We start from the raw sequence: 24911 nt of genomic DNA, 5'->3' as shown, positions 1-24911 counted from the left end.
ATTCCATTTTCACACCAGGCATTTGCTAGATGCTGAGGCTGAACTGTGCACAAAGCAGACAAAATCCAGACTTAATGGACCAGTAGTCATCAAGAGGAAAGAGGGGAAAAACAAGTAGACAATGTAATTTTCGAATCCTAGTGCTATGAAGAAAATAAAAAAGTGGTGTGTGCCATATCTGCCATGAGCTGGCTCTTGGGCACTTGCTATGGGGCTCGCCTGAACTGTGATCTGCTGGTCAGTTTAGAATACATGCCAGATTTCCAAGACTTACCATGACAAAAAGAATGCCAAATAGCCCTAGCTGGTTTGGCTCAGTGGATAGAGCGTTGGCCTGTGGACTCAGGGGTCCCAGGTTGGATTCTGGTCAAGGGCACATGCCTCAGTTGTGGGCTCGATCCCTAGTAGGGGGCATGCAGGAGGCAGCCAATCAATGATTCTCTCTCATCATTGATGTTTCTATCTCTTTCTCCCTCTTCCTTCCTCTCTGAAATTAATATACACATTATATATATATATATATATATATATATATATATATATATATATGCCAAATAGTTCATTTATCATTTTTCAAATTTTATTTTATTTTTTTTCATTTTTCAAATTTTAAATTGCATGTTGAAATTATTGTATCTTGCACATAGAAACTTCAATAAAATATATTATTAGAATTAATTTCACCATTCCTTTTTACTTTTTAAAATGTGGCTACTGGAAAATTTAAATGATATGTGTGGCTCACATTTGTGGCTTGCATTCTATTTCTACTGAACAGCGCTGTGTGGGAGAACATGGGATGGAGGAGGGGGCTTTCAACTTTAGACAGTGTGTGCTAGAGACATCTAGGAGGGAGTGGCACTTTAAGCTGAGATGAGTGAGGTGAGGAGAATAAGACCTGAAAGATGGTGGGAAAGAGCTGGGTGACGGACAGAAAAGTCACAGGGGCAGAAGTTTGTTGAGAGAGGTGGAGAGAAGCTAATGTAATGTAGGGGAGGCAGGAGCCAGACCAAGGAGACAATGATAAGGAGCTTCGATTTCATTCTAAATGCAATGGGCCATTGTTTTCAGCGCCAACGTGTCAGCTGGTTTTATTCAAGGTAACAAATGGACAACTTGTGGCACTGTCGTAGGAGACAGAGGGACCACTTTTAGGGAATAAGGACTTTCGGGGAGGACATCATTGTTACATAAAAATCCAACCAGGGCTTATTTGAATCTGGCTATTGGGCCTACCCACTTTCCCCTCCTATTGATGGAGTTATAAGCAGTGGAAACTGTGGTAATTAATGTTTAAGGACCTATGGCTGAGTTTTGTTTCTGTTTTTGTCTTTGTTTTATGCCTTTCCCCCCAGTGCTTTGAACCAGATGCCCTGCTGCTAATTGCTGGAGGAAATTTCGAAGATCAGCTCAGAGAGGAGGTGATTCAGAGAGTTTCCCTTCTCCTCCTCTATTACATTATTCACCAGGAGGAGATCTGTTCTTCAAAGCTCAACATGAGCAATAAGGAGTATAAGTTTTACCTGCACAGCCTCCTCAGCCTGAGGCAGGATGAAGACTCCTATTTCCTGTCTCAGAACGAGACAGAAGATATCTTGGCTCTCACCAGGCAGCACTTTGACACTTCTGGAAGCCAGGTAAGGAAGGCACAATTGCTCACTGACTCTGTTACTAAGATACAGTCCCAGAGCCTGATTTTTCACCAAGTAGTTATTCCTAAGACATTCAAGGATTTCTAAGAGAAATAAGTATTTGTGTTTTTTAGATATGGTTATTAAGTGACATAATTTAAAAATCTAGGTCTAAAATGGGAAATGTAGTGACTAATTATTTTAAGAAGAGTTTGAGCCAGAAGTTGGGTAGGTGGGTGGGTGGGCAGGCCCAGTGACAGGGCAGCTCTCTTCCCCTGCGCCCCCACACTGAGCATGACAGTAAGTGTAGCCACTTTCAATCCATCTCCAGGGATTGACCCATAGTGGTCAGGGCACTGTGCCTATTTACCTTGCCTTCTGGCCAGGGAAGGAGAAAGCAGACCAGTTTGAGAGACATGAATTTAGTAGTTATTTCACCAAAGAAGACGCTTGTAAAAAGCATGATTCATGACAGTCAGCACAGACAGTATGTCTTTTATGGCTGTTGATTCATGCTGCATATGTTCAGGGGTCCCTTCAACAATTTTTCTTCTCCCACAGTTCCTACTGTTAGGAAATGGACCCTGGTCTCTTGGTGCCGTCATTACTATCCCTGCAGAAGCTGGCCTTCCAATTACCATTTTGCTTTCCTCTTTGCAGTATGAAGTTTCAGCAGATAAAGTTCTCTGATCATAAGAAAGTTTTTCAAACGCATATTTTCTGAAAGAACCAGCTGAGAAGCTACCACCACATTTTGAAGAGTGTGAGGGAACATGTTTTTTTTTTCTTGAAATATTCATTGACATGTGTCTTAGTCCATGTGAGCTGCTATAACAAAAACGTCATAAACTGGGTGGCTTATATACAACGGATACTATAAGAAATCACAGTGTTGGATGGTGGGAAGTCCAAGATCAAGGAGCTGGGCAGATTCAGTGTCTGGTGAGGACCTCCCCCTGGTTCAGAGATGCCATCTTCACATTATATCCTCATATAATGGAAGGGGCAGGAAGCTCTCTGGAGTACTTTTTATAAGAGCACTAATCCCATTCAGGAGGACTCCACCCTCATGACCTAATCACCTCGTAGAGGCCCCCTCCTCCTAGTATCATCACATTGGGGATTAAGATTTCAACATATGAATTTTGGGGGAACACAAACATTCAGACTATGGCAACATGTATAAGTGAATTTAGTTTTTTACCTCAATTCCGTCTTTGGGAGCCCAAAGTTATCAGTGCAATCATGTTGCCGCTTAATGGCCAGCAAATATGTCTCCAATTTGCTGTAAATATGTTTTAAAAAATAGGGTATCTTCATACAATTCAGTTTGGGCAGTTTTTTGTTTGTTTGTTTTACTTAAATAAGGAGGTGTTCCTACATATAATTTCTTCACTGCAACATCTATATAACACAAGGTCAGTTCAGATTAGGCACTAGAATTATAGTCATCCTACCTGTTATTGCCTTTTGATGCAGATTAAATGGAAACCCAGCATTTAAAAAGTAGGTGATATGTGTATATTTAATACAGATTTCTGGTGGTTTTTTTTCAACACATATTAGAGATACCTGGGCTCCCAAGTGTTAGTGGGATTAAACATTCCTAGAACAGAATAAAATAATCCAATATTATGTGTAGACCTGCTTTATCCAGCTATCCAGTCATAAAGAATTGAGCTTTTGTTGAGTCGTAACCCCACTGCGAGACCTTAGTACAATTACCTCCTGGAGGACACGACCGTCTCCAGTTCCCGGGAAAGATACTTTAGCCAATTCACCTGGGCTAGGAAGTCAGTCAATCCAGACTTGAACAGGAGGCCTGTTGACACTTCACTGCAGGAAGCTGCTTTCTCCAACTAGAAGGTGCTGGCAGACCTGGCCCACCACTACTAGCATTTACAGGTCTTGATCTGCACAGAACTCAACCTCTGTAGGTCGAGCCACTGATAGCTGCTCCAGGTGGGTTTTAACCAGCTCACCAAGAGAAACAACTTGACACCCTAGTACTCTAGTCCAGTCAACCTCCCCAGTAGCCCAGAGAATAATTGTCTCTCCATTTCTTCATTCTCTTTTGTCCAACTACTCTGCTTTATCTTCCTGAATCAATCTTTTAACGCTCCCACCTCTCTTTGCTCTTTCCATGTTTTGCCACTTCCATGGTAGATGAACGGGAATCTAACCGGTTCTCCACCAGCCCTGCCTGTGGGGGACAGGCATCATGACTACATCCTAAGGACTTTGGGGATGGAAACGGTGGTTGAATTCTTTCTTCTCAATGTCACATTGAGACTGTTACTCTTTACAGCCTCCATGGAAAAAGCATACCTACCTCTATGAGGTTTATACTATCTGTTATTTCAGCTTGTTTTTTTTCATCCATGGAACTTCTGGCTACCTCTTCAAATTTATCAAAAGTTGGGTTGCTGATTCAGTCTTTCAGTCTGCTCTCCACCACATATATGAATATGCTCTTGCCAAGCTCAGCAATTATAAACTTAAAAAAATATCCAATTGGCACTTTTCACTCCTTGTCCTATGTCACAAGAATGCATTATAGACACAACAATCTTCTCTTGATTCTTCTCTTGATGAACCGACTTTCTCCTTAAGCCGAGCTTCATGAGGGAACTATCTTTCTTCTCTCTCATTCTTTTATTTTAAAAATATGTTTTTATTGATTTTTAGAGAGAGAGGGAGAGAAACATTGATGTTAGAGAGAAACATCAGTTGCCTCCTGTATGCACCCCACACCAAACTGGCAACCTAGGTATGTACTCTGACTGGGAATCAAACCAGCAACCTTTTGGTGCAGGGGATGACACTCAACCAACTAAACCACATCAGTCAGAGCTTCTGTCTTATTCTTTATTCCCATACACTTTGTTTCTCAACAATCTACATTCTGCTTTTTGCTCTCTCCCTTTTGTCCAGTCCTGCCTCCATGTAACTTACTTTATTTTATTTTTTATTGTTGACAGTATTACAGATGTCCCCCATTTTTGACAGGTACATGCAAAAAAATGAAAGTAGACCACCAACTTACACCATGCACAAGAATAAACTCAAAATGAAGAAAAGACTTAAATGTAAGTCACAAAACCATAAAAATCCTAGAAGAAAACATCGGTAATAAAAGTGCAGACATTTCAGGTAGCAGGATTTTAGCCGATACATCTTCTAGGGCAAGAGAAACACATGAAAAAAATAAATGGGACTACATCAAACTAAAAAGCTTCTGCACAGAAAAAGAAAAGCATCCATAAAACTTACTTTCATTCATTGATTTCTGTCATCCCATATTTCATGTTTTTCTTTTTTCTATTTCAATCAACCCACATCTCCTACTTTCCTTCTTGCTCATCCAGCTATTCTGTGTCAAGTTCCTCTGGAGGATGCACTTGATCTGCCATCCCTTAAATCTTGGTGTCCTCATGGCCTCACTTTCAGTTTTTCCTCTACTCACTCTGCATCCTCTTGCTGAGTGGTATGCTCTCACAGCCTCATACACAACTAAATACGGATCGCTTTCAATTCTGCTGTGGGCCCAGACTTTTCTGTTGTGCCATAGACGCATAGATGCACCAATCTGGGAGAAATTTCCTTTTGGATACCTTCCTGGCACTTGAAACTGAGTATTAAAATCTAAGGCTTATTTTTATTCCTGAACCTGTCCTTTCTTTGGTGTTACTTATGTAGCTCTGGAAACATTCTCTGCTTTGGCCTGCATAACACTGCACATTCCTGGTTTTCTTTCTCTCTCCCTCTCTCTGGCCCCCATCTTCACCTGTGCAGGTTCTAATTTCTCTGTGCAGCTTTTAAGCATTTGTGCTCCAGAGGCCCGGTTTCAGCCTCCTGTCATTCCATATGCTTTCTCTAGGCTAGGGCACCTGTACATAAAGATGACTCACAAGAGTGTATCTCCATTCCAGACCTCTCCTCTAGGTTGCAGACCCATGTATCCTTACACAGCATCTTTTTAAAAAGGATATTGTAAAGGCACTTCACATATCCAAAATCAAGGTCATAAATAGGCCTGCTCCACATGTTAGCAAATGGCATCACCATCCAGTCAGTTGCTTAACTAGAAATCGAGTTTTCTATTTCTTTTCCTTTCATGTCTCATCCATCTCCAAGTCCTACTGCTGTTACCTCCTGAAGATCTCCTTAACCTGTTGACTTTGCTCCATTACCATCACTACCATCTTCTACCTAACCATTGCAATAGCCTTCTAACTGTATTAGTAGTGATTACTTTGAGTTTCTTTCCAATATTTTTATTCTCCACCATGTAGCCAGAGTAGATTTATCAAAAAACAAATCCAGTTATATAACCCCCATTCCCTTCCTTGCTAAAAATCCCCCTTTGGCTTCCTGTTGATTTTAGGATAAGGGGCAAACTCTATTACCTGCCAAGAGACCTTAAGCTTTCACCATGCCCCCCTCACTCTACCTGCCCAGCTACTACCCTCCTTCCAGCCCTTCATGTTTGCCATCTTCCATCCTGCCACAAAAGCTTTGTCCACACTGTCCCACTTCCTCCCACTCTTTCAGATCTGTCTGCATGTCGCAAACTCAAAGAAGCCTTCCGTGACCTGTCTGACTGGGTAGAAGAGTTGTCTGTTTTTACCCTCTTTGTACCATGTGCCTCTCCTTCAAAGCTATTGCCACAGTTGTCATCTTATATTTGACTAGAGGCCCGGTGCATGAATTCGTGCATGGGTGGGGTCCGGCCAGCAGGGGGGAGGGGACATGGGAGATTAGCCAGCTGACCCTGCCCCCGATCAGGGTGGGAGGGGCTGATTGGGGTCAGGCTGGCCAGGGGGAGGGGCAGCAGGAGGTTGGGGGTGGTCAATCAGGGCCTTGATAGGGCCAGTTGGCCACCGCAGTGTGTATCATAGTGACCGGCTGTTCCAGTCGTTCTGGCCGTTTCATCATTCTGGTCACTTGGCTTTTATATATATATAGGTTAAATTATTATTTTATTAATAATACTAACTTTAAGCTTCAGGGCAGAAATGCTTTTGGTTTTGGTCATCATTGCATTTCCAGTGTCTAGAAAAGTAGCAGACCTATATTGGGTATTTAGGAAAAATGTGGGGGCTAGTGGATAGCATTACCATTATATAGTTGTCAAACCCAGAAACATGAGTCATTTTTCACTGTACTCCTTCCCATTTTCCTCTAAGTCTTTTAGTCTGCTTTCTTCATATTCCTCAAATGTATCTACTTTTTTTCATCCCTAGCTCTACTATCGTAGGGCAAGAAATATCTTGAATTAATAACTTCTTAACTAGACTTCCTGCCCTTGAATTCTACCCCTATCTATCTATTCACTATTTTTCCACCAGAGTAATATTTCTAGAAAATACCTTATTGTATTTTTCTATTGTTATAGCATTCAGTGGTTCCCCTGGAGTCTTCAGGGGAACATTTTTCAGAGCGCTGAATAAAAGGTCTTTCTTGATCTGTATCTTGCCACTTTCTCCAGCTAATATCAGATGTACTCCTAGACTCTGGGAACAACAATAACAATAGCTGATATGAGCTGACTGTGTCCTGTATACTAACTACTATATTAAGTGTTTTACACACACTATTTCATCTCATCTTAATAATCTTTGTGTTGGGTGGCATTGTCGTTTTTTATAGATAATGAATAGAAAGGTTAATAAGGATAATCATTTTGCCCAAGTTTATCTAGTTAGAGATAGCAGACATAGTAGTGAAGCCTTATCTGTCTGTCCCAAGCCCTATGCTATGGAACTTCCTTTGATGATATAAAAATTCCATCACCATCCTGGGTTTCAATCTATTTCTTTTTTGTTGTTGTTAATCCTCACCCAAGGATTTTTTCCCCATTGATTTTTAGAGAGAGTGGAAGGGAGAGGGAGAGACAGAGACATCGATGTGAGAGAGACATATCAATTAGTTGCCTCCCATACACGCCCCTACCGGGGCCAGGGATTGAGCCTGCAACCGAGATATGTGCCCTTGACCAGCATTGAACCCAGGACCCTTCAGTCTGCAGGCTGACACTCTAACCACTGAGAAAAACTGGCTAGGGCTCAATCTATTTCTATATACAAGAGGAAGAGTATTGAAGAGCATAGGCTGTGGAGTCAGATCTAAGGATAAATTGTGACTCTGCCTTTTCTTGGGTAGGCGATCTGTGAAAAGGAATATCCACTGCATGGAGTTTTGGGAGAATAAAAAGACAGTGTATATGTAATGGATTTAGCATAGTGTCTGTCACATGGTAGGCACCCAATATATTTATATATATAAAAGCCTAATATGCAAATTTTCCCCACCAGAGTTTGACCGGGAGACTGACCACTTGCTATGACATGTGCTGACCACCAGGGGGCAGCACAGAATGAAGGAAGGCCCCAGCCGGCAGTCAGCAGCCAAGGAAGGGAGGCCCTGTCCAGCAGCCGGAAGGAAGGCCCCGGCTGGCAGCAGGAAGGCCCCAATCAGCCCTGATCGCTGGCCAGGCCTAGGGAATCTACCCGTGCATGAATTTGTGCACCAGTCTTCTAGTATTTAAATAAATAAATGGGAATGTTATTGATATATAAGGTAAAATTCAAGCCTTTCGGGAGCTCATATTTTAAATGAAGAAAATTGCTGTATGCATGAAAAAGACCCTATGTCGTATGTCCTATGTCCCATGGTAGTTCAAAGAACCTAGACACTATGTTATCTTTGATTTGTGATCAGCACACACTGAGCTTGAGACTAAAGGCAAGTATGAAAGGGGATGTGCTCTGTGATGATACAAGGCAGCAGAACAAGTATGAATTCAAGGTCGGGAATATAGATTTGAAAGTCATTACTGCAGGCTGTACTTGAAGCTGGAGAGAATCCACCAAATGAAAGGATGTGAATAGTAAAACCAAGAGATCTCCTTGAAGAAGACACATCTTTATAGGAGTAATGAGAAATGTTAGCTAAACAAGTATTTCCCAAATAGAGGTATATCTCAGACTAGAAAACAATGGTAGCCATGTTTCCACAAATAATTCAATCCTCTTTTAGATGAAGAACTAGTCCTTGTCCTTGGGGAAATCCCAGAGACGTTTTACTTAAAATGACTTCAGAGGTTAAAATTTTCATCTGACTTTGTATCTGATTTCAGTGTATGGAAACCAAAATGCTGCAGAAAAAGTCTGGGATACTAAGCAGTGACGGTGCTGATGAAAATACGCTTCCTCAGTTGGCAGCAACAATCATTGCTTTGTCTCTTCAAGGTGTATGTCTGGGGCAAAGCAACTTACCTTCCCCAGACTATTTTACAGAATATATTTTCGGTTCCTTGAACAGTACAAATACTCTTCACCTATCAGGTAAGGATGTTTTTCATTAATTTAACTTCCAAGTCACACCTACTAAACAAATTGTGTCAAAAGAAAAACTGATGCTTTTTGATGACTAAATTTGTTCAGGCACATTTTATACACCATTTTATCTTAGTTTGTAGTAAGAGCTCAGGTAACCTTTTTAACAAGCATCCTATGATAATATTTATGTGATGCTGAAGCCAAAATACGGACTTCGCTCATTTCGGCAGTGATGATGAAATCATGAAGGTAGAGCCAAAGTGAGCGTTTTTAATGATCTGCCATGACAGTGACTGAACACTTTCCTATTTAGTACATAGTGCTGAGACAGGGGTGGCAAAACATTGTGTAGAATGCCAAATGGTGCAAAAGCATTGGTAGCAGTTTACTTGTAACCATAAATGTAAGTAATTTAATTTTAAATAAAAGTAATATAAAATATCTATTTTGGTTGCATCCATGACTGCCAGGTATTTGGGGCTCAAAGACGCCAGGAATAGAATCAGAATATCTGTTTTGCAGATTTCGTTGTTCTTGGCAAGACATTAAAAAATGCAAGGACTTATTTTTTTAATCTGCACAAAAATGTCCAACTTTGCACACCAAGGGATCCTGGTGTGTTGTATAATAGCTGGTGCTGCTGCCAACACACTTCCTCTTGGGAAGTCACAACATAAAGGGAGATATGAATTTACTAAGGGACCAACAATACCCTCATGATCTATATAAATCTCCCAAATCCGAAAGAAGGGATTAAGAACTAGTAGCCATACAATTCAGTGTTGATCTTTCTCTGGACATGTTTGTACAACAAATTGAATGACAGATGTGTTTTTCTACAACTTATTTACATGTTCTGTTAAAATGAAAATTGAAATACAATGAAACCGTGTTACCTAGCTGTCATGACTAGGAAAGAAACCAGGAAAGGCATATTATCCTGAGAATAATTTTGATATGAAAACCAGGAGTTGAGAAATTTTAGCAATAGAATTTCCATTTCAGGGGAAGGCATGCAATGATTCCACTTTTCAAGTATTTTAATGTAAAAATCTATGCCACTGGAGGGCTTGATTACTCTAAAAAAATTGGAAGAGATATCATATTACAATACAAAATACAGTTAGAGGCAATCTGTGCTGTAAGGTTAAAGCCAATTGTTTAGATATTAATCATCATGAATCCTGGTTAAAACATCTAAATAATTGCTTTTAAGAGATATTAAGTATCTCCCTAACCCCCCTCCCATCTGGCAACTGTCAAAATGTTCTCTGTATCCATGAGTCTGTTTCTGTTCTGCTTGTTTGTATATATTTTTTAGATTAAATTGTTGATATATAACTATTTATTGCCATTTTGTTGTTCATATTTCTGATCGTTCTTCTTCTTAAAGAAGACCCTTTAACATTTCATGTAATACTGGTTTGGTGGTGATGAACTCCTTTAGCTTTTTCTTCTCTGGGAAGCCCTTTATATGCCCTTCTAATCTACATGATAACTTTGCTGGGTAGAGTAATCTTGGTTGTAGGTTCTTGCTTTTTATCTCTTTGAATATTTCTTGCCACTTCCTTCTGGCCTACAAAATTCCTGTTGAGAAATCATCTAATAGTCTTATGGGAATTCCATTATAGATAACTAATGCTATTCTCTTGCTGCTTTTAAGATTCTCTCTTTGTCTTTAACTTTTGGCATTTTAATTATAATGTGTCTTCGTGTGGGCCTCTGTGGGTTAATCTTACTTGGGACTCTGTGATTTCTGGACTTCTATGTCTATTTTTGTTATTATTTTTTCAAATAGGTTTTCTTTAAATTGAATTTATTGGGGAGACATTGGTTAATAAAATCATATAAGTTTCAGGTGTATAATTTTATAATACATCATCTATATATGGTATTGTTTATTCACCACTCCAAAGAATCAGCCACTTTTGCATTTGAGAATTCAATTCCATTTCAGAGCCCCATTCCATCTCAGTTCAATTAGATACTCATTACAAGAGTCATGAAACATTTTCTCTAACAGCTGCCTCTGAGCTACAGCTCCACTGCAATTGATTATATTTTGGGTTGGGAGGAAAAGAAGTATGCTAGTTTTAAGTGTTGTTGTTTATTAATTTTTTTATCATAGAGATTCTTAAACATAAAGTATAAACAATAATATAATGAACCCACATATGCACAGTATCTAGTCTCAATAATTACCATCAATTGGATATTCTTATATTTGCCTCCATCCTCTCTCATTACTTGACTATTTTGAAGCAAATAATCAATCTTAGTATTTCTACTAGTATATAAACTAAAAGAAAGAATTTTTTTAAATCACCTTATTACTAATATCACATTAATGATTCCTTAATGTAAAAATTTCCATTAATGTTGACATTTTCCTAATTTAAACATGGTTTTTGTTTTGTTTTGTTTCTGTAAAATGGAAATTGTGTGAATGTCTGTAAAATGGAAATTGTGTGTATGTCAATGATTCTTTCTTCTACCATCTCAAATATGCTGTGAGCTACTCAAATATGCTGTGAATTTTTCATTTCAATTATTGTATTCTCCAACTCCAAAATTTTCATTTGAACTTTAACATAAGTTCTGTGTCACACTTTCCCATTTCTTTGCAAGTCTCATGATTTTTTTTTGTTGAAAACTGGTCATTTAAAATAAAATATTATAGTAACATTAGTTTGCAGTTTTTTTCTACCACTGATGGCAACACTTAGGAAAATACCAGAGATATTTTATTCACAAGTAAAAAGATGAATAAATTCAAAGAATTTCACCATTATGCATAATTATTCTCTGTATCAATTTGTAAAAGCTGACAGCTGTACCGAGGGAAACTTAACTGTAATCTATGAACTAATAACCATACCACAGTAGTATTAGAAAAGAAGTTCTAGTTTGTCTCTACAACCTCAACATTTTTTCATTTCCTGTCTCTTTTTTGCATGAACACTTAAGAGAAAAATAATTTGATTGATTTAAGTACATTAAAATTTTTAGTCAACTTAAAGTTGTGTAGTGTCTCAGGGGAATAAATTTCTAAGGATTAGGCCAGTTTCATCTTTTATTTACATTTTTGTAGGGAACATCTATAAAAAGAATTAGTTGGCCCAATGGAAGGCACTCCATTGGTAGAATTGCTTATTTCATCTTCTCCAAGAGATATACTAGTATACTAGTATACATATATATATGTATATATATATGTATGTATATATGTATGTGTATATATATATATATATGTTTGGTTCAGCCCCAAAGCTTAGCCAAGATCTTGTGAAGGAACCAATATCCATGTGAAGTATAAATGTTATTTATCATTGTTCAAAATAAAATTTTCTTTTCATTAGAACTAAATTTACTTAATAAAATATCAATGCTGTGGTCATGTGAAATTGTGATTATTCTGAAATTGACCTGTCTTTATTCTATGTGACACTGACTTTGTATAAAATTTCTAGAACTAGACCAACTCCTAAACACTCTCTGGACCAAAGTTACCTGTAACAGAAAAGATCAAGTCCATCAGCTTCAAAGGAAAAAAAACAACGTAACAATTCATGATGGGAGTTACCCTAATCTATCTGTATCCATGAACCAAGAGTCAGTGGATGGTCCAATTTCCTGGGATCAGGTATTGTCATTATTCCTCTTATATCCTCATTTGCCACTGTCAAAGAAATCCCAGCTCTGAAAGTGGCATAAGAGTTGTAGAAACCTTAAAGTAATATGTATTTTTCTTAAATGTAAGAATATTCTATCCAATATAATAAAAGAGAAACATGCAAATTAGCCATCCCTCTGCTACACTCAAGCCACACCCACCAGCCAATCGGAGTGATATGCAAATTAACCCAACAAACAAAGATGGCGGCGGCCATGGAGTTGGAGGCTTGGGTTGTCCCCGGCGATCTGGCCTCTGCTGAAGGAGGGGCTGGGGGACTGGGCAGCTGGGAGCAGGGAGGGAACTATGCAGCCAGGAGTGGGGCGCTGGGCAGTTGGGAGTGGGGCGGGAACTTCCTGGGGCAGGCGCCGGGCAGCCGGGAGTAGGGTGCCGGGCAGCTGGGAGCCAGGCGGGAACTAGGCAGCTGGGAGCGGGGCACTGGGCAGCCAGGAATGGGGCGTGAACTTCCCGGGGTGGGCGCCGGGCAGCCTGGAGCAGGGCGCCCCATAGCCGCTTGCTCATTCACTTACTCACTCATTTATTCACTCATTCACTTACTCATTTATTCACTCACTCACTCACTCACTCACTCACTCACTCACTCACTCAGAAAACACTCCCAGGTCCCTGGCACCAGGGCAGGCACTGGAGGTGAAGCAGCATAAGACAGAGCTATGTCCTCAAGATGTTAGTAATTCAGTAGGGCGAAGCAGGCACATGAACGAGGCAGTTGTACACACAGACGCACTGTACTGGGTTTGGTGAGGGCTGTAACTAATGCCGACTTTGTTCTCTTGATAAAATGGGGCCTCGGGAGCCAGGCTGCCCCAAGCCTGTAGGCCTGTGCCTAGGTCCGGAGTGGCCAGGGTCCCGAAACATGACAGAGGGTGCAGGTCGGGCTGAGGGAAATCTCTCCCCCTTCTGCCCCGTGCACGAATTTCGTGCACCGGGCCCCTAGTTTCCACAGAATGGTCATTTTTTCCCCCTTCTATAAATGGCTCTCTGCAAACATAAACATGAGGCCATGATTTTTAAGAGAATAAGATATATTACTCTTTCCTCCCTTGGGTCTATGTTGAATGCATGAATAATTAATTCAATGTACATATATTAAGCCTTTACTATGTGCCAATCACTATTGTGGGCATTAGGGATATGGAATTGAACAAAAACAGGCACAGCTCCTATGGAGCTTGCAGGCTTACAGGGTAGTGGGGGGGATATAGACATTACATAAATACTTATAATACTAATGAATGAATACTTTAAACTTAGATTAGATTAATTTAGATTAGAATATAAAGAGATTACTTTGGGCTGTGAGCAACAGAGAAATATTTGTATAGTAGGTAGCATTGAAATGGTTTTTGAGAAAAGGTGATATGTGATCTTATAAACATATCCATATTTCTTAAAGTTGTATTCCAAAATACATTCAGGTGATATGTGATCTTATAAACACTCCATATTTCTTAAAGTTGTATTCCAAAATACATTCACTAGTGTACTGTGATGCTTCTTAAAAATGGGTGCTATGGTGAAATGAGCTTGGGAAATACTGGAGATAACACATTGCACTGCTTTGGGAAGTCCTTTAGTAAATAAACTTCTTTATTCTTATTTAATCTAGGATTTCTCAAACTTTGACCATGGAATCCTTCCCTGCCCTAATCATTTAAAATAGAAAAAAATTGATATTCCATGATAATGGCTTACATATATTGAGTACTTACTATGTATTAGACACTGCTATTTCACCTGCACTGCCTCATTTAATTATTATTATAACTATGAGAGGTTAGGTCATATTAATCCATCTTACAGGTGAGAAATGGAGGCATGGTGCTAATAAGTAAGTACTTAAGTTCACAGGAACTGAGGATTATTACATAGGTTGCCTGATAGCATATTCAGTGCCCTTAACAACTATGCTATTGCTTAGAAAATGTTGATTTAAATAACTAAAAACTGCTTTTGTTATTTGTATCTCTGATATTTTTACGGAGCACAATCTGTATTTTAAAAGAGTACAATTCCTCACATATTCTTAACACTGTTGAATGCTGTTCCCATAAGTGATGAATGCACGATTGGGCAGCATCATGTATTTTTACTTTTATATACTTTTAAAAATGAATTTCTGTCACTTTTTTACTTTTCTCTTAAAAGGTATCTATTTACATGGACTCTTTCAATGCTTATTATAGTCAACTGAAGGTGACAAGAGTTAATGCTTATATTAATCCTTGTTTGTGAAGTCTCTTTAAAAGCTTCCAGGGCTAAGGTTATGATTTCTTTTAAATCCTCACCCGAGGATATTTTTCCATTGATTTTTAGAGAGAGTGGAAGAGAAGGAAAGACAGAGAGAAATATCGATGTGAGAGAAGCACATTAATTGGTTGCCTCCTGCATGTGCCCCGGGCTCAGGCTGGGAGGAGCCTGCAACCAAGGTACGTGCCCTTGACCAAAATCTAACCCAGGACCCTTCGGTTCTCAGGCCAATGCTCTATCCACAGAGCCAAACTAACTAAGGTTATTTTATAAAAATTACTTAAGACATGCATTTTCTAAGAACAATAATAATCATTTTTCTGTGCTAACTATGCAAAATAAACAAAACAACCTCTTCTACAATTCTCCTCTGCCTCAACATATCACCTTCCTTGTGCCTCTGGATGAAACCCTAAGATAGGAGACTAGATCTGAGGATCCTTCCTATTTTATTTTATTTTTTAATAGAGATAGAAACATCAATGCTGAGAGAGAATCATTGATCTGCTGCCTCCTGCATGCCCCTTACTGGGAATCAAGCCCGCAGCCCAGGCATGTGCCCTTGACCGGAATCGAACCTGGGACCCTTCAGTCTGCAGGCCAACGCTCTATCCACTAAGCCAAATGGGTTAGGGCAATTCTTCCTATTTTAGAACAGAGGTTCTTAGAGTGTTGTCCCTGGGTCAGTGACATCAGCATCACCTGGCAACTTGTTAGAAATGCCAGTTCTCAGGGCCCATCCCAGGATCTACTGAGTCGTAATCTCTGAGAATGGAACCCAGCACTGCCTTTAAAACCCCCTCCAAGGGATTCTCAAAACTAAAGTTCACGAACCATTGCTTTAGAATACGTTTGTAAAGTTACCATAGATGTCTGATATCAACTCACGTATACATATATTTTGAAGTTTTATGTAAAGGAATAAAGAAAATTTAAAGGTCATTGAGTAATCTAAATATTTATTCAAGTTTCTTTTTAATAAAAAATGTATTGTTTTAAAAATGTTATAGAATATAATGCATTGCCTTTTAAGAACATTCCTGTTAGTGATTTCAGAAGAAATGTAAAACAATGACCTAAATAGCACAGAAACAGCAAATAAAGGTCAAGGGTACAGAAGCTTACAATAGAATATTCAATTTCTTGACAATGAACTGGGGAAAGGTCCATGGCATTCTGTTCCTGTTTTCCTCTCCACTCTTACTTACCAGTTAGACATTCTCCAATAAGAATATTTATTATGGGGGATTCATTACCAAAGTTTGTTGCTAGTTTCTCTTTTGGTTGTCAGTATTTTTAATGAAGTAATTATATTCCATTAGTAACGAATGATACAAAAGAGAATAGTCTCTGGTGATTTTTTTATTTTGACAAGGAGAAAAAAATCACATTTAGTTTTCTGATGTTGCTTCTTGTAGCAGATACCTTTTGGAGTTCTTGCCCCGTTGCTTGCTGGGAAACACCTTCCTCTGCCACAGGAATGAGGCTGGCAGCCGTGGTTAAGCAGCAAAACTTACTGAATTGGATGAGTGTTTGACCCGAGAGAGCCCCTCTGTGGCTCTGCTGAAGCCGTCAGATCTGTCAGGACTTGCAGAATCAGCTCAATCTTGGGGTTTGGGACTGAAAGTCCACTTCAGAGTTGGGGCTTCTATGTCCAGGTGTTTTCTATCAGAGAAAGGCCCAGACTGTGAAAGATAATAGATATCTGCAGAGGGGAACAGAAAGGAGAAGATAATTGGCTCTGAAGAGACAAGCCTTTTAAATTACTAATTAAAAAAAAAAAACCCTGACTGATTGTAGCTAAAGATCACAAAGGCATTGTAATGGAGTCTTATTTCAATAGAAGACACCCCTCTGCGCCAGTGGAACTATGCACCACTCTCACCCACATATTAAAACTTTTTAGCCCTAGCTGGTTTGGCTCAGTAGATAGAGCGTTGGCCTATGGACTGAAGGGTCCCAGGTTCGATTCCAGCCAAGGGCACATGCCTGGTCTGCAGGCTCGATCCCCAGTGGGGGACATGCTGGAGCAGCCGATCGATGATTCTCTCTCATCATTGATGTTTCTCTCTCTCTCTCCCTCTCCCTTCCTCTCTGAAATCAATAAAGAAATATATTTTTTTTAAAAAAATAAAAAAATAAAACTTTTTAATGTAATTTTTGATACACAAAACCAACCCTTAACACTTCTGAGATAGACAAATGCCTTGTGGGAATTTTTAGAGACCTGTTTATTTATAATCCTCATCTCTTATACATATGCCCATACAATATAAAAATTGCAAAGATTTAGGTAAATATCAGTAGGTAAAAACAATAGTATCTGTGGAGAAGAGATGTCAATTGACAAACGCTGTGTCAACTAGCTGGTATGTAAATGCTAAATGCTATGGCTTCATGTGTCCATTTTAGCTAGAAGGCCAAATGATGGTGAGTTTGTGTGCTGAGGTTAGTGACAATGTATGTTTTTCCCACACAGACTTGCTTCTCTGCCGGGCAACTCGTGGAGATATTTCTACAGAATAGCCTTTCACCTATTTCTAAGGAGGACTTTAAGCAAATGAGTCCAGGAATCATCCAGCAATTGCTCAGCTGCTCTTGCCAGCTGCCCAAGGACCAGCAAGCAAACCTTCCGCCGACCACTCTGGAGAGTAAGATCGGATTCTTCCCTCAGAAAGTGAATGCACCCAATATGTGTGATAATAACCGTGAACACAGGGTGCCTACTATAATCCAGGCACTGTCCTAAGCATTTTACATGTATCAACTCATGCCATCCTCACAACATCCCCATGAGCGAGATAATTACCCCCCATTTTACAGATGTGGAAACTGAGGCACACAGAGGTTAAGTGACTTGCCCAAAGACACACCTCTGGTAAGGGATTCAAACCCAGAGAACCTGGTCCCAGAGTTATTGTTTACTTTTATTTTTATTAAAAAAAATCTTTATTGTTGAAAACATTACCTATGTCCCCTCCCCCTTTCCCACCCATTGACCTTTTCTAGCCTGCCCCCGTCCCTGCCCCAGGCCGTCACCACCCCAGTCATTGTTTTTAACCACTGTGCTATGCTAGCTTTCAATGAATATTTACATCTTGTATACAGTTTTTGTAAAATGATTTGGTCCCCTCTATCGGACTTAGTTATAGACCACCTGGGAAGTGCATAGCTGAGAGGTGGCATGGTATGAGAGAAGGAACACTTGGAATGTTGGAATCAGAAATGCAGAGTTGAGTCATGGCTTCTATCCCCAGCCAACTCTGTGAACTTCAGCAATCTCCTTATTTCCCGGAGCCCATCTCTTGTTCTGCACAGTGGGAAAGCAGTGATGTCCTACAGGGTTCCCATCCTTTCACACTTCATGGCACATGCAAAACAAAAAACAAAAAACGAAGGCACACTGGGGTACACCAAAGAGGCTGCTCTGGCATGACCAGTGCAGGCAGGTACCAGCCCCCCAGACCTGGCTGGCACCCCCAGAAGTGCACTCGCCTGTATCCCATTGGATCAGGGCAGTAGGTGAACCCTACTGTAAGGCTTAAAAAGGTACCTGTGAGGTTCAAATGAGATAATATGTACAAATTTGCATTTTGTAATTTAAAGCACTGTATATTTAAAAGAAAAAAAAAAGGTTGCCTAAGAACATCCCTGATGGATAAAAAAATTTGAGCTAACATATGAAACCTTTAAAATATTACATTAATATTAATTAATATTACATTAATTATTGTACATTAATTATTTGTACATGGTAATAATGTACAAATTATTGTACATTAATTATTGTACATTTTTGAAATTACAGAAATATAAGATGAAGAGGGAAGGACACAGGGAGATGTTATTATGAAAACAGTGTGGTGAAATTCAATCTCTAAGCATCACCTCCAGTTCAGTTTCCAGGAAAAAGCATTATTACCATGTACAAATGGTAATAATTTGTACAAATTATTTGTACAATTATTTGACCTAGGGGCCTTATATATGTTTTTTTCAGAATTACTTTTCTTTTTCTTTGAGGTAGTCTGCAGTGCCCATAAAAGCTGAACTGTTTGGCTACTCACTTCTAACTCACAGTAGATTCTGCAGCATCAAGAGACTCATTTGAAGATTTTAGGTGAACAAAAGCATGCCAGGCCTACATAGCTAAAACTCCACATTTACTGAGAGGGAGAAGGCTTTCTTAAAAGTGAGCAGCTAAATAATTCAGCGCCTCGTGGTCAATGATGACTCAGAAATGATGAGGCAGACAAACTATGGCACCTAGAGCTTCCATGAGCATGTCTGTATTCCACCTCGTGTCACAGTGTTTGGTACACACAGGCCCCTGGGGATGGGCTTATGAACTGCAGATTCATGGAAAAGTTTTTATCTTTCTAATGACCTTCTAGACCCTTCCACGGAATAGTCTTTCTAAGAAAAATTCAAACATTCAAACAAATCACACTCACTAGAGAGCATTAGTGTTCTCAATTTAAAAATGTTGCATTATGTAACAAAAGGGTAAGGTTTGTATTGGCCTTTTGAAATTACAGAAATATAAGATGAAGAGGGGAGGACACAGGGAGATGTTATTATGAAAACAGTGTGGTAAAATTCAATCTCTAAGCATCACCTCCAATTCAGTTTCCAGGAAAAAGCATTATTACCATGTACAAATCAAGGTTCAGACCCATGCAAAGTAGCTGCTCGGGAATGGCTAAGAATTTATGTTCTTTTTAAAATATATTTTTATTGATTTTAGAGAGGAAGGGAGAAAGATAGAAACATCAGTGATGAGAGAGAATCACCAATCAGCTGCCTCCTGCACGCCCCCTACTGGGGATTGAGCCACAACTCGGGTATGTGCTCTGACTGGGAATCAAAACGGTGACTTCTTGGTTCATAGGTCAACCCTTTACCACTGAGCAATCCTGGCCAGGCTATTCTATTCTTTTTTTAATTAAATTTATTGGAGTGACATTGGTTAGTAGGATCATATAGGTTTCAAGTGTGCATTTCTGTGACTCGTGATCTGTATGTTGCTTTGTGTGCCCACCACCCAAAGTCCAATCATCTTATTATGTTAAGTTCTGTTGTAACGATGAGAAACATTTACATAGCACCTGTCTGTCAGTCACCTGACTCCAATCAAGACGCCAAGGGAACTGGGGTAAGTTAGTTAGCAGAGTCCGATGGCCACAAAAGTCAGAGACTTTATGGTTTTCAGGCTGTCCTTGCCATATGGGAGCAGGTGAGATCTGGCTCGCAGAGGACATAAAAACATCTATAAACTCTAAAGTTAGGAAATGTTCATCCTCTTCCAATACCACATGGTAGCTGCCCTCAGGACAAGGCAGGTGAGGGGGAGAAGGATTGCAGAACTTGAAACTTTGCCTTTTACCTCAGAAATGTTAGACCCTAATTTGTCTTTGTGAGTTCTTGTCATTTTATGATCTTTTGTAGCTACCCTAAAAATGTGGCAACTTTGAATTTTATTAGGAACCCAGGTTCTCATATTAAACTTCGAAAGTCTTTATGTATTACGTTCCCACATAGAATCTATTTGTGGAAGAATGGGATATGAAACTTGGTTAAATGTCTCTGGGGATCTTTTTTATAACATAGGTATTTTTGCTAAATTAGAACAAAATAAAACTTCTCGGTGTATGACCATTCCAAACCATTTTTACCATTTTTTAAACTTTAATTGTGGTAAAAACACACACACACACATGAATTTATCATCTTAATTATTCTTAAGTGTAGTATCTACAGTTCAGTGGTATTAAGTATTTTCACATTGTTGTGCAATAGATTTCTAGATTTTTTTTATCTTGCAAAACTGATCCTCTATATCCATTGAATAACAACCACTTTATAGGAGATTCCTAGCAGTGAACGAATGGTGATGAGAGTGAGAAAATCAAAGTTTAAAAGTTTTTTGCCTTCTCTGAATATACCACCAACTCTATTTTAATACTACACGCCTATATAATTTAGAACTTATAATTCAGTAAGTCATAATTATAATTAGAACTTATAATTCAGTAAAGGTCATCTTAAAAATCACAAGCCTATTACCATGTTATCAGCTAGAATCATTAATATGATCTAATGTAGAGAGTGAATGTTCCAGAACAGAACAAGAATAATGAGAATAGGCTATTTTATGTGATAGCTAGCTTTAAGGTGATAGTTTCTTAAAATCTACACTGAACTTTAAAGACTATGATAACTATATTGTTTGATATAACTTATTATTTATTTGTATGTAGTCACTAAAGGAAATGACAGTTTAATTTGGTAATTACCTTCCTTTATTGTTTATAAACAAGCTTTCCATGACTTACTAATAATGTCTAAGTAAGTAGAAAGCAGAGTATCTGCAACCAAAGGGAAATGGTGGCTTGAATAACACTTTTTCTCCAAATCATTTATATCTGAAAGCCATTTTTCTCTCTATTAATCTTACTCTTTCTTCCCTCCTCTCTGGCTTCTCCCCTCATACACATTTGTTTTTGTTTGAATAATTTAAAAATTGTACTTTCTGAATATTTTTCAAAAAATCTAGAATCTAGAAACATGGAATAAATTTAGAGGTTACAAAATATTATTGCAATAATCCAAAATGTAGGTTGTCCAAGTTTATTACCAACTGCTACACATTCATTGATCAGATTTTACCAACGCAAACACTCATGTTAGTCATTGAGAATAATAAACACTCTTGACATCACAAATAGTTTTGAGAACCTCTGGAAGAAAGTACTCACTTTGTATACAAACACAGGTCTCCATGGGCCCAAACAGCATGCTCCCATCATAACACTGCCGCCTTGCCTTTGAAAGGCTTAAGTGTGATTAGATGGGTATCGTTACCACCTGTCCATGGAGGTGGTGGTTTAAAGTGAGAGAAATTAATATCTTGGGAGTGGAAGGTGAGCTAGGTCCTTGCTTGCCACAGTGATTTTTAAAAAAATATGTTTTTAGTGATTTTAGAGAAAGAGCAAGTGAGAGGAAGAGAAACATCGATGAGAGAGGAACATCGATTGGCTGCCTCCTGGTGCATGCCCCCTACTGAGGATCGAGCCCCAAATCTGGGCACATGCCCTGACCAGGAATCAAACCGTGACCTCCTGGTGCATGGATCGACACTGAGCCACACCAGCTCGGGCCCACAGTGCTTTTTTAATAAGAGGTCATTGGGGTAATTTTAAAGCAGCAGGATTGTTTGGTGAAAATTTTCTCATTCTTTTTTTAAAAAAAAATATGTTTTTATTGATTTTTTTAAAATATATTTTATTGGTGTTGTGTTTTTTTTACAGAGAGGAAGGGAGAGGGATAGAGAGTTAGAAACATCGATGAGAGAGAAACATCGATCAGCTGCCTCCTGCACACACCCTACTGGGGATGTGCCCGCAACCAAGGCACATGCCCTTGATCGGAATCGAACCTGGGACCCTTGAGTCCCCAGGCTGACACTCTCTTCACTGAGCCAAACCGGTTAGGGCAAATCTTTTCATTCTTAAAAATGAAAACATTTTACCCAGTATAACACATAAACAATTTCATAGCCCTATGGACTGTACAGTAAAACAGATTCTTCTGTCACTCGCACCAGCTGAGGCACTCGCAGAGGGTGTGAGCACTGACTGCTTCCGCATTCTCCTTCCCGCTTAGAATACGGCTACAGCACGGTGGCTGTGGCCCTGCTCACGCTGGGCTCCATGCTCGGGACAGCGCTGATCCTCTTCCACAGCTGCGGGGAGAACTACAGGCTCATCCTGCAGCTCTTTGTGGGCCTGGCTGTTGGGACACTCTCTGGGGATGCTCTGCTCCACCTTATCCCTCAGGTAAGCTTTTTTTTTTTTCTCCTTCCATGTCAGATAGAGTAGGTCCAATTTCTTCTTATGTTTAGCAATTGGAGGTACTTATGCAAGATTTCACAGCACCTTGGATGAGTAGACATAGTGGCCAGTGTTTTCCTCGGAAATGCATATTATGTCTGCAAAACATGTGTAGGAAAAAAGAGATGACCAATTATTATGTTCACCACGCTATGCTTATTTTTGAAATTAAAAAAAAAGGTGACCAGATGTAGATTCCTACTAAGAAAAATTCAGTAAGCACTTACTACTTACCTGTAAATAAAGATGAATGGGCTGTAAGCATCGCACTGGCTTTCCCCAGTGCCCCCAAACTCATCGGTTTCATTCTCTGCCCTTCTCTGCTGTCTTTTGTGCTGGGAAGATTGCATCTCCGCAGGCCCCTCACAGGCTGTTATTGTTGTTGGGTTCAGCCAATGTGAGGCCCAACAGAAAGTGAGGGGAGGAGGCGTGAGGGGCAGGAGTGTATCTTCCTGCCCCCTCCTGGCTCTGGTACTTGCTCTAGAACAGCGATTTCCAACCCGTGTGCCATTGCAATTTAGATTGTAATTTTTAAAAGCTGCAATATTTAGTCAGGGATACCGACCTCTTTTCCCTTAGATTGTCAAACAAAAAAATGACAACAGCCAACACAATAGCCATTTGGTGTGAATGAATAAAAATTATACCTATTTTTTGTTGTGCCCCAGAATTTTGGTCATTAGTGTACGTGCCATGAGGCGACAAAGGTTGAAAATGGCCGATGTAGAAGCAGCAGTTAACCTGCAGTCCTACAGCTCCCATGGAGGCCTCCTCCCAGCTCCGCCTCCCACTGAGCTTCAGCAACATTACTTCCAACCTTTGCCTTTTCATCCCCGAGTGCTAATGGTTTCCTGGGGTGGCAGGTTTCTGGTTGTCTCATTATTCTGTATCCGCACCCTTGACTTTGCCTGTACCCCTGTAATAGTAGCATCATTAACCTCTCCTCATTTGGACCACCATGCCCAATGGAGAATGTACAGATTTCCTGTAAGAAAAGTGGAAGCACCAGGAAGTTGGCTCTCTGTTGAAGTGTTTTAAGGCTCTTTATTTGTCCGAAATGGAAGGACTAGGACCTGAGATGCCAACGACTTCAGGCAGAAGGGTCTTCAGATGAGGGTGTCCATTTCCTCTGAAATCTCTTGTGATGAACAAATGATCCATCCTCTCAGAAAGTCTAAGATGTTAAAATTTTCCACGCGCCTCTGGCACTTTCCTACAGGGTCACTCTTGTTGCTTAGAGGCTCAATAATATTAGACATTCTGAAAATGGCCAATTGAGCATTGGAGAAATGAAACAAACCATTATTAGTTTTAATTTCCCCTGTAATCTAATTTTCTGGAAATATTTCAGGGCTTCTTGGCTTGAGGCGGTGGCCGAGGCCTTTTTCTAGGTCACTGCAGTGGCTGCAGAGTTGTTTGCTCACAGGATCCAGGGAAACGGCAAAAGGATCTGAAGGCCTCCTGGGTCTCCCCAGGTCGGGGTGACATCGCTCCAGGCAGCAGGGGTGGATTGGTGTGGGTGGGACTGTGGCCTGGCTCTGCAGAAACAAGGCATGAGGGGAACTGAAAAGATTAGCTGGGTTTCATGAACTTTGGAAGGCAGTTTTATTCAAGGAGCCAGACGAGGACAAAAGTTATTGGGAAGAGGAAGATGCAGTACAAAGGTGGTGGAAAGCTAAAAAATCAGTGAGGTTCCTGAATGTGATCCATGACAAGTGTTCAAAGGGCTACAGAGAAATGACCCCCCAAAAATGCCATTTAGCTAAATTTATTCCACTTAAAGATGTGCATTTTATTCCAGGATTGTGTTTCTTTCCTGTTCTCTGATATTACAATATACTCTATGTTATGAAATAACTAGAGGCCTGGTGAACGAAATTTGTGCACTGCGGGGGGCGGGGTGTCCCTCAGCCCAGCCTGTACCCTCTCCAATCTGGAACCCCTCGGGGGTTGTCCGATTAAACCGGCAGTCGGACATCCCTCTCACAAAACTGGGACTGCTGGCTCCCAACCCCTCACCTGTCTACCTGCCTGATTGCTCCTAACAGCTTCTGCCTGCCAGCCTGATCACCCCCTAACCGCTCCCCTGCCAGCCTGATTA

The 24911-nt window shown here is 39.9% G+C and overlaps 1 protein-coding gene across 4 annotated transcripts in view; it reads left to right on the top strand.

Moving 5' to 3' along the window:
- The window catches only part of SLC39A12 (solute carrier family 39 member 12), a 70358-nt gene that overhangs the window by 8317 nt on the left and 37130 nt on the right, over positions 1–24911 (top strand). For all 4 annotated transcript variants that reach the window (XM_023758079.1, XM_023758082.1, XM_023758081.1 and 1 more), the window contains exons 2-6: positions 1356–1637; positions 8773–8980; positions 12445–12617; positions 17398–17569; positions 22584–22756. In XM_023758079.1, the coding sequence (XP_023613847.1) occupies positions 1356–1637; positions 8773–8980; positions 12445–12617; positions 17398–17569; positions 22584–22756 (1008 nt within the window). The remainder of the gene's footprint in view (positions 1–1355; positions 1638–8772; positions 8981–12444; positions 12618–17397; positions 17570–22583; positions 22757–24911) is intronic.

The sequence above is a fragment of the Myotis lucifugus genome, unplaced genomic scaffold, assembly GCF_000147115.1.
Source record: "Myotis lucifugus unplaced genomic scaffold, Myoluc2.0 scaffold_121, whole genome shotgun sequence".
Taxonomy (NCBI): domain Eukaryota; kingdom Metazoa; phylum Chordata; class Mammalia; order Chiroptera; family Vespertilionidae; genus Myotis; species Myotis lucifugus.
Note: the sequence above shows the minus strand (reverse complement) of the source record. Positions and strands in the feature narration are given on the sequence as shown.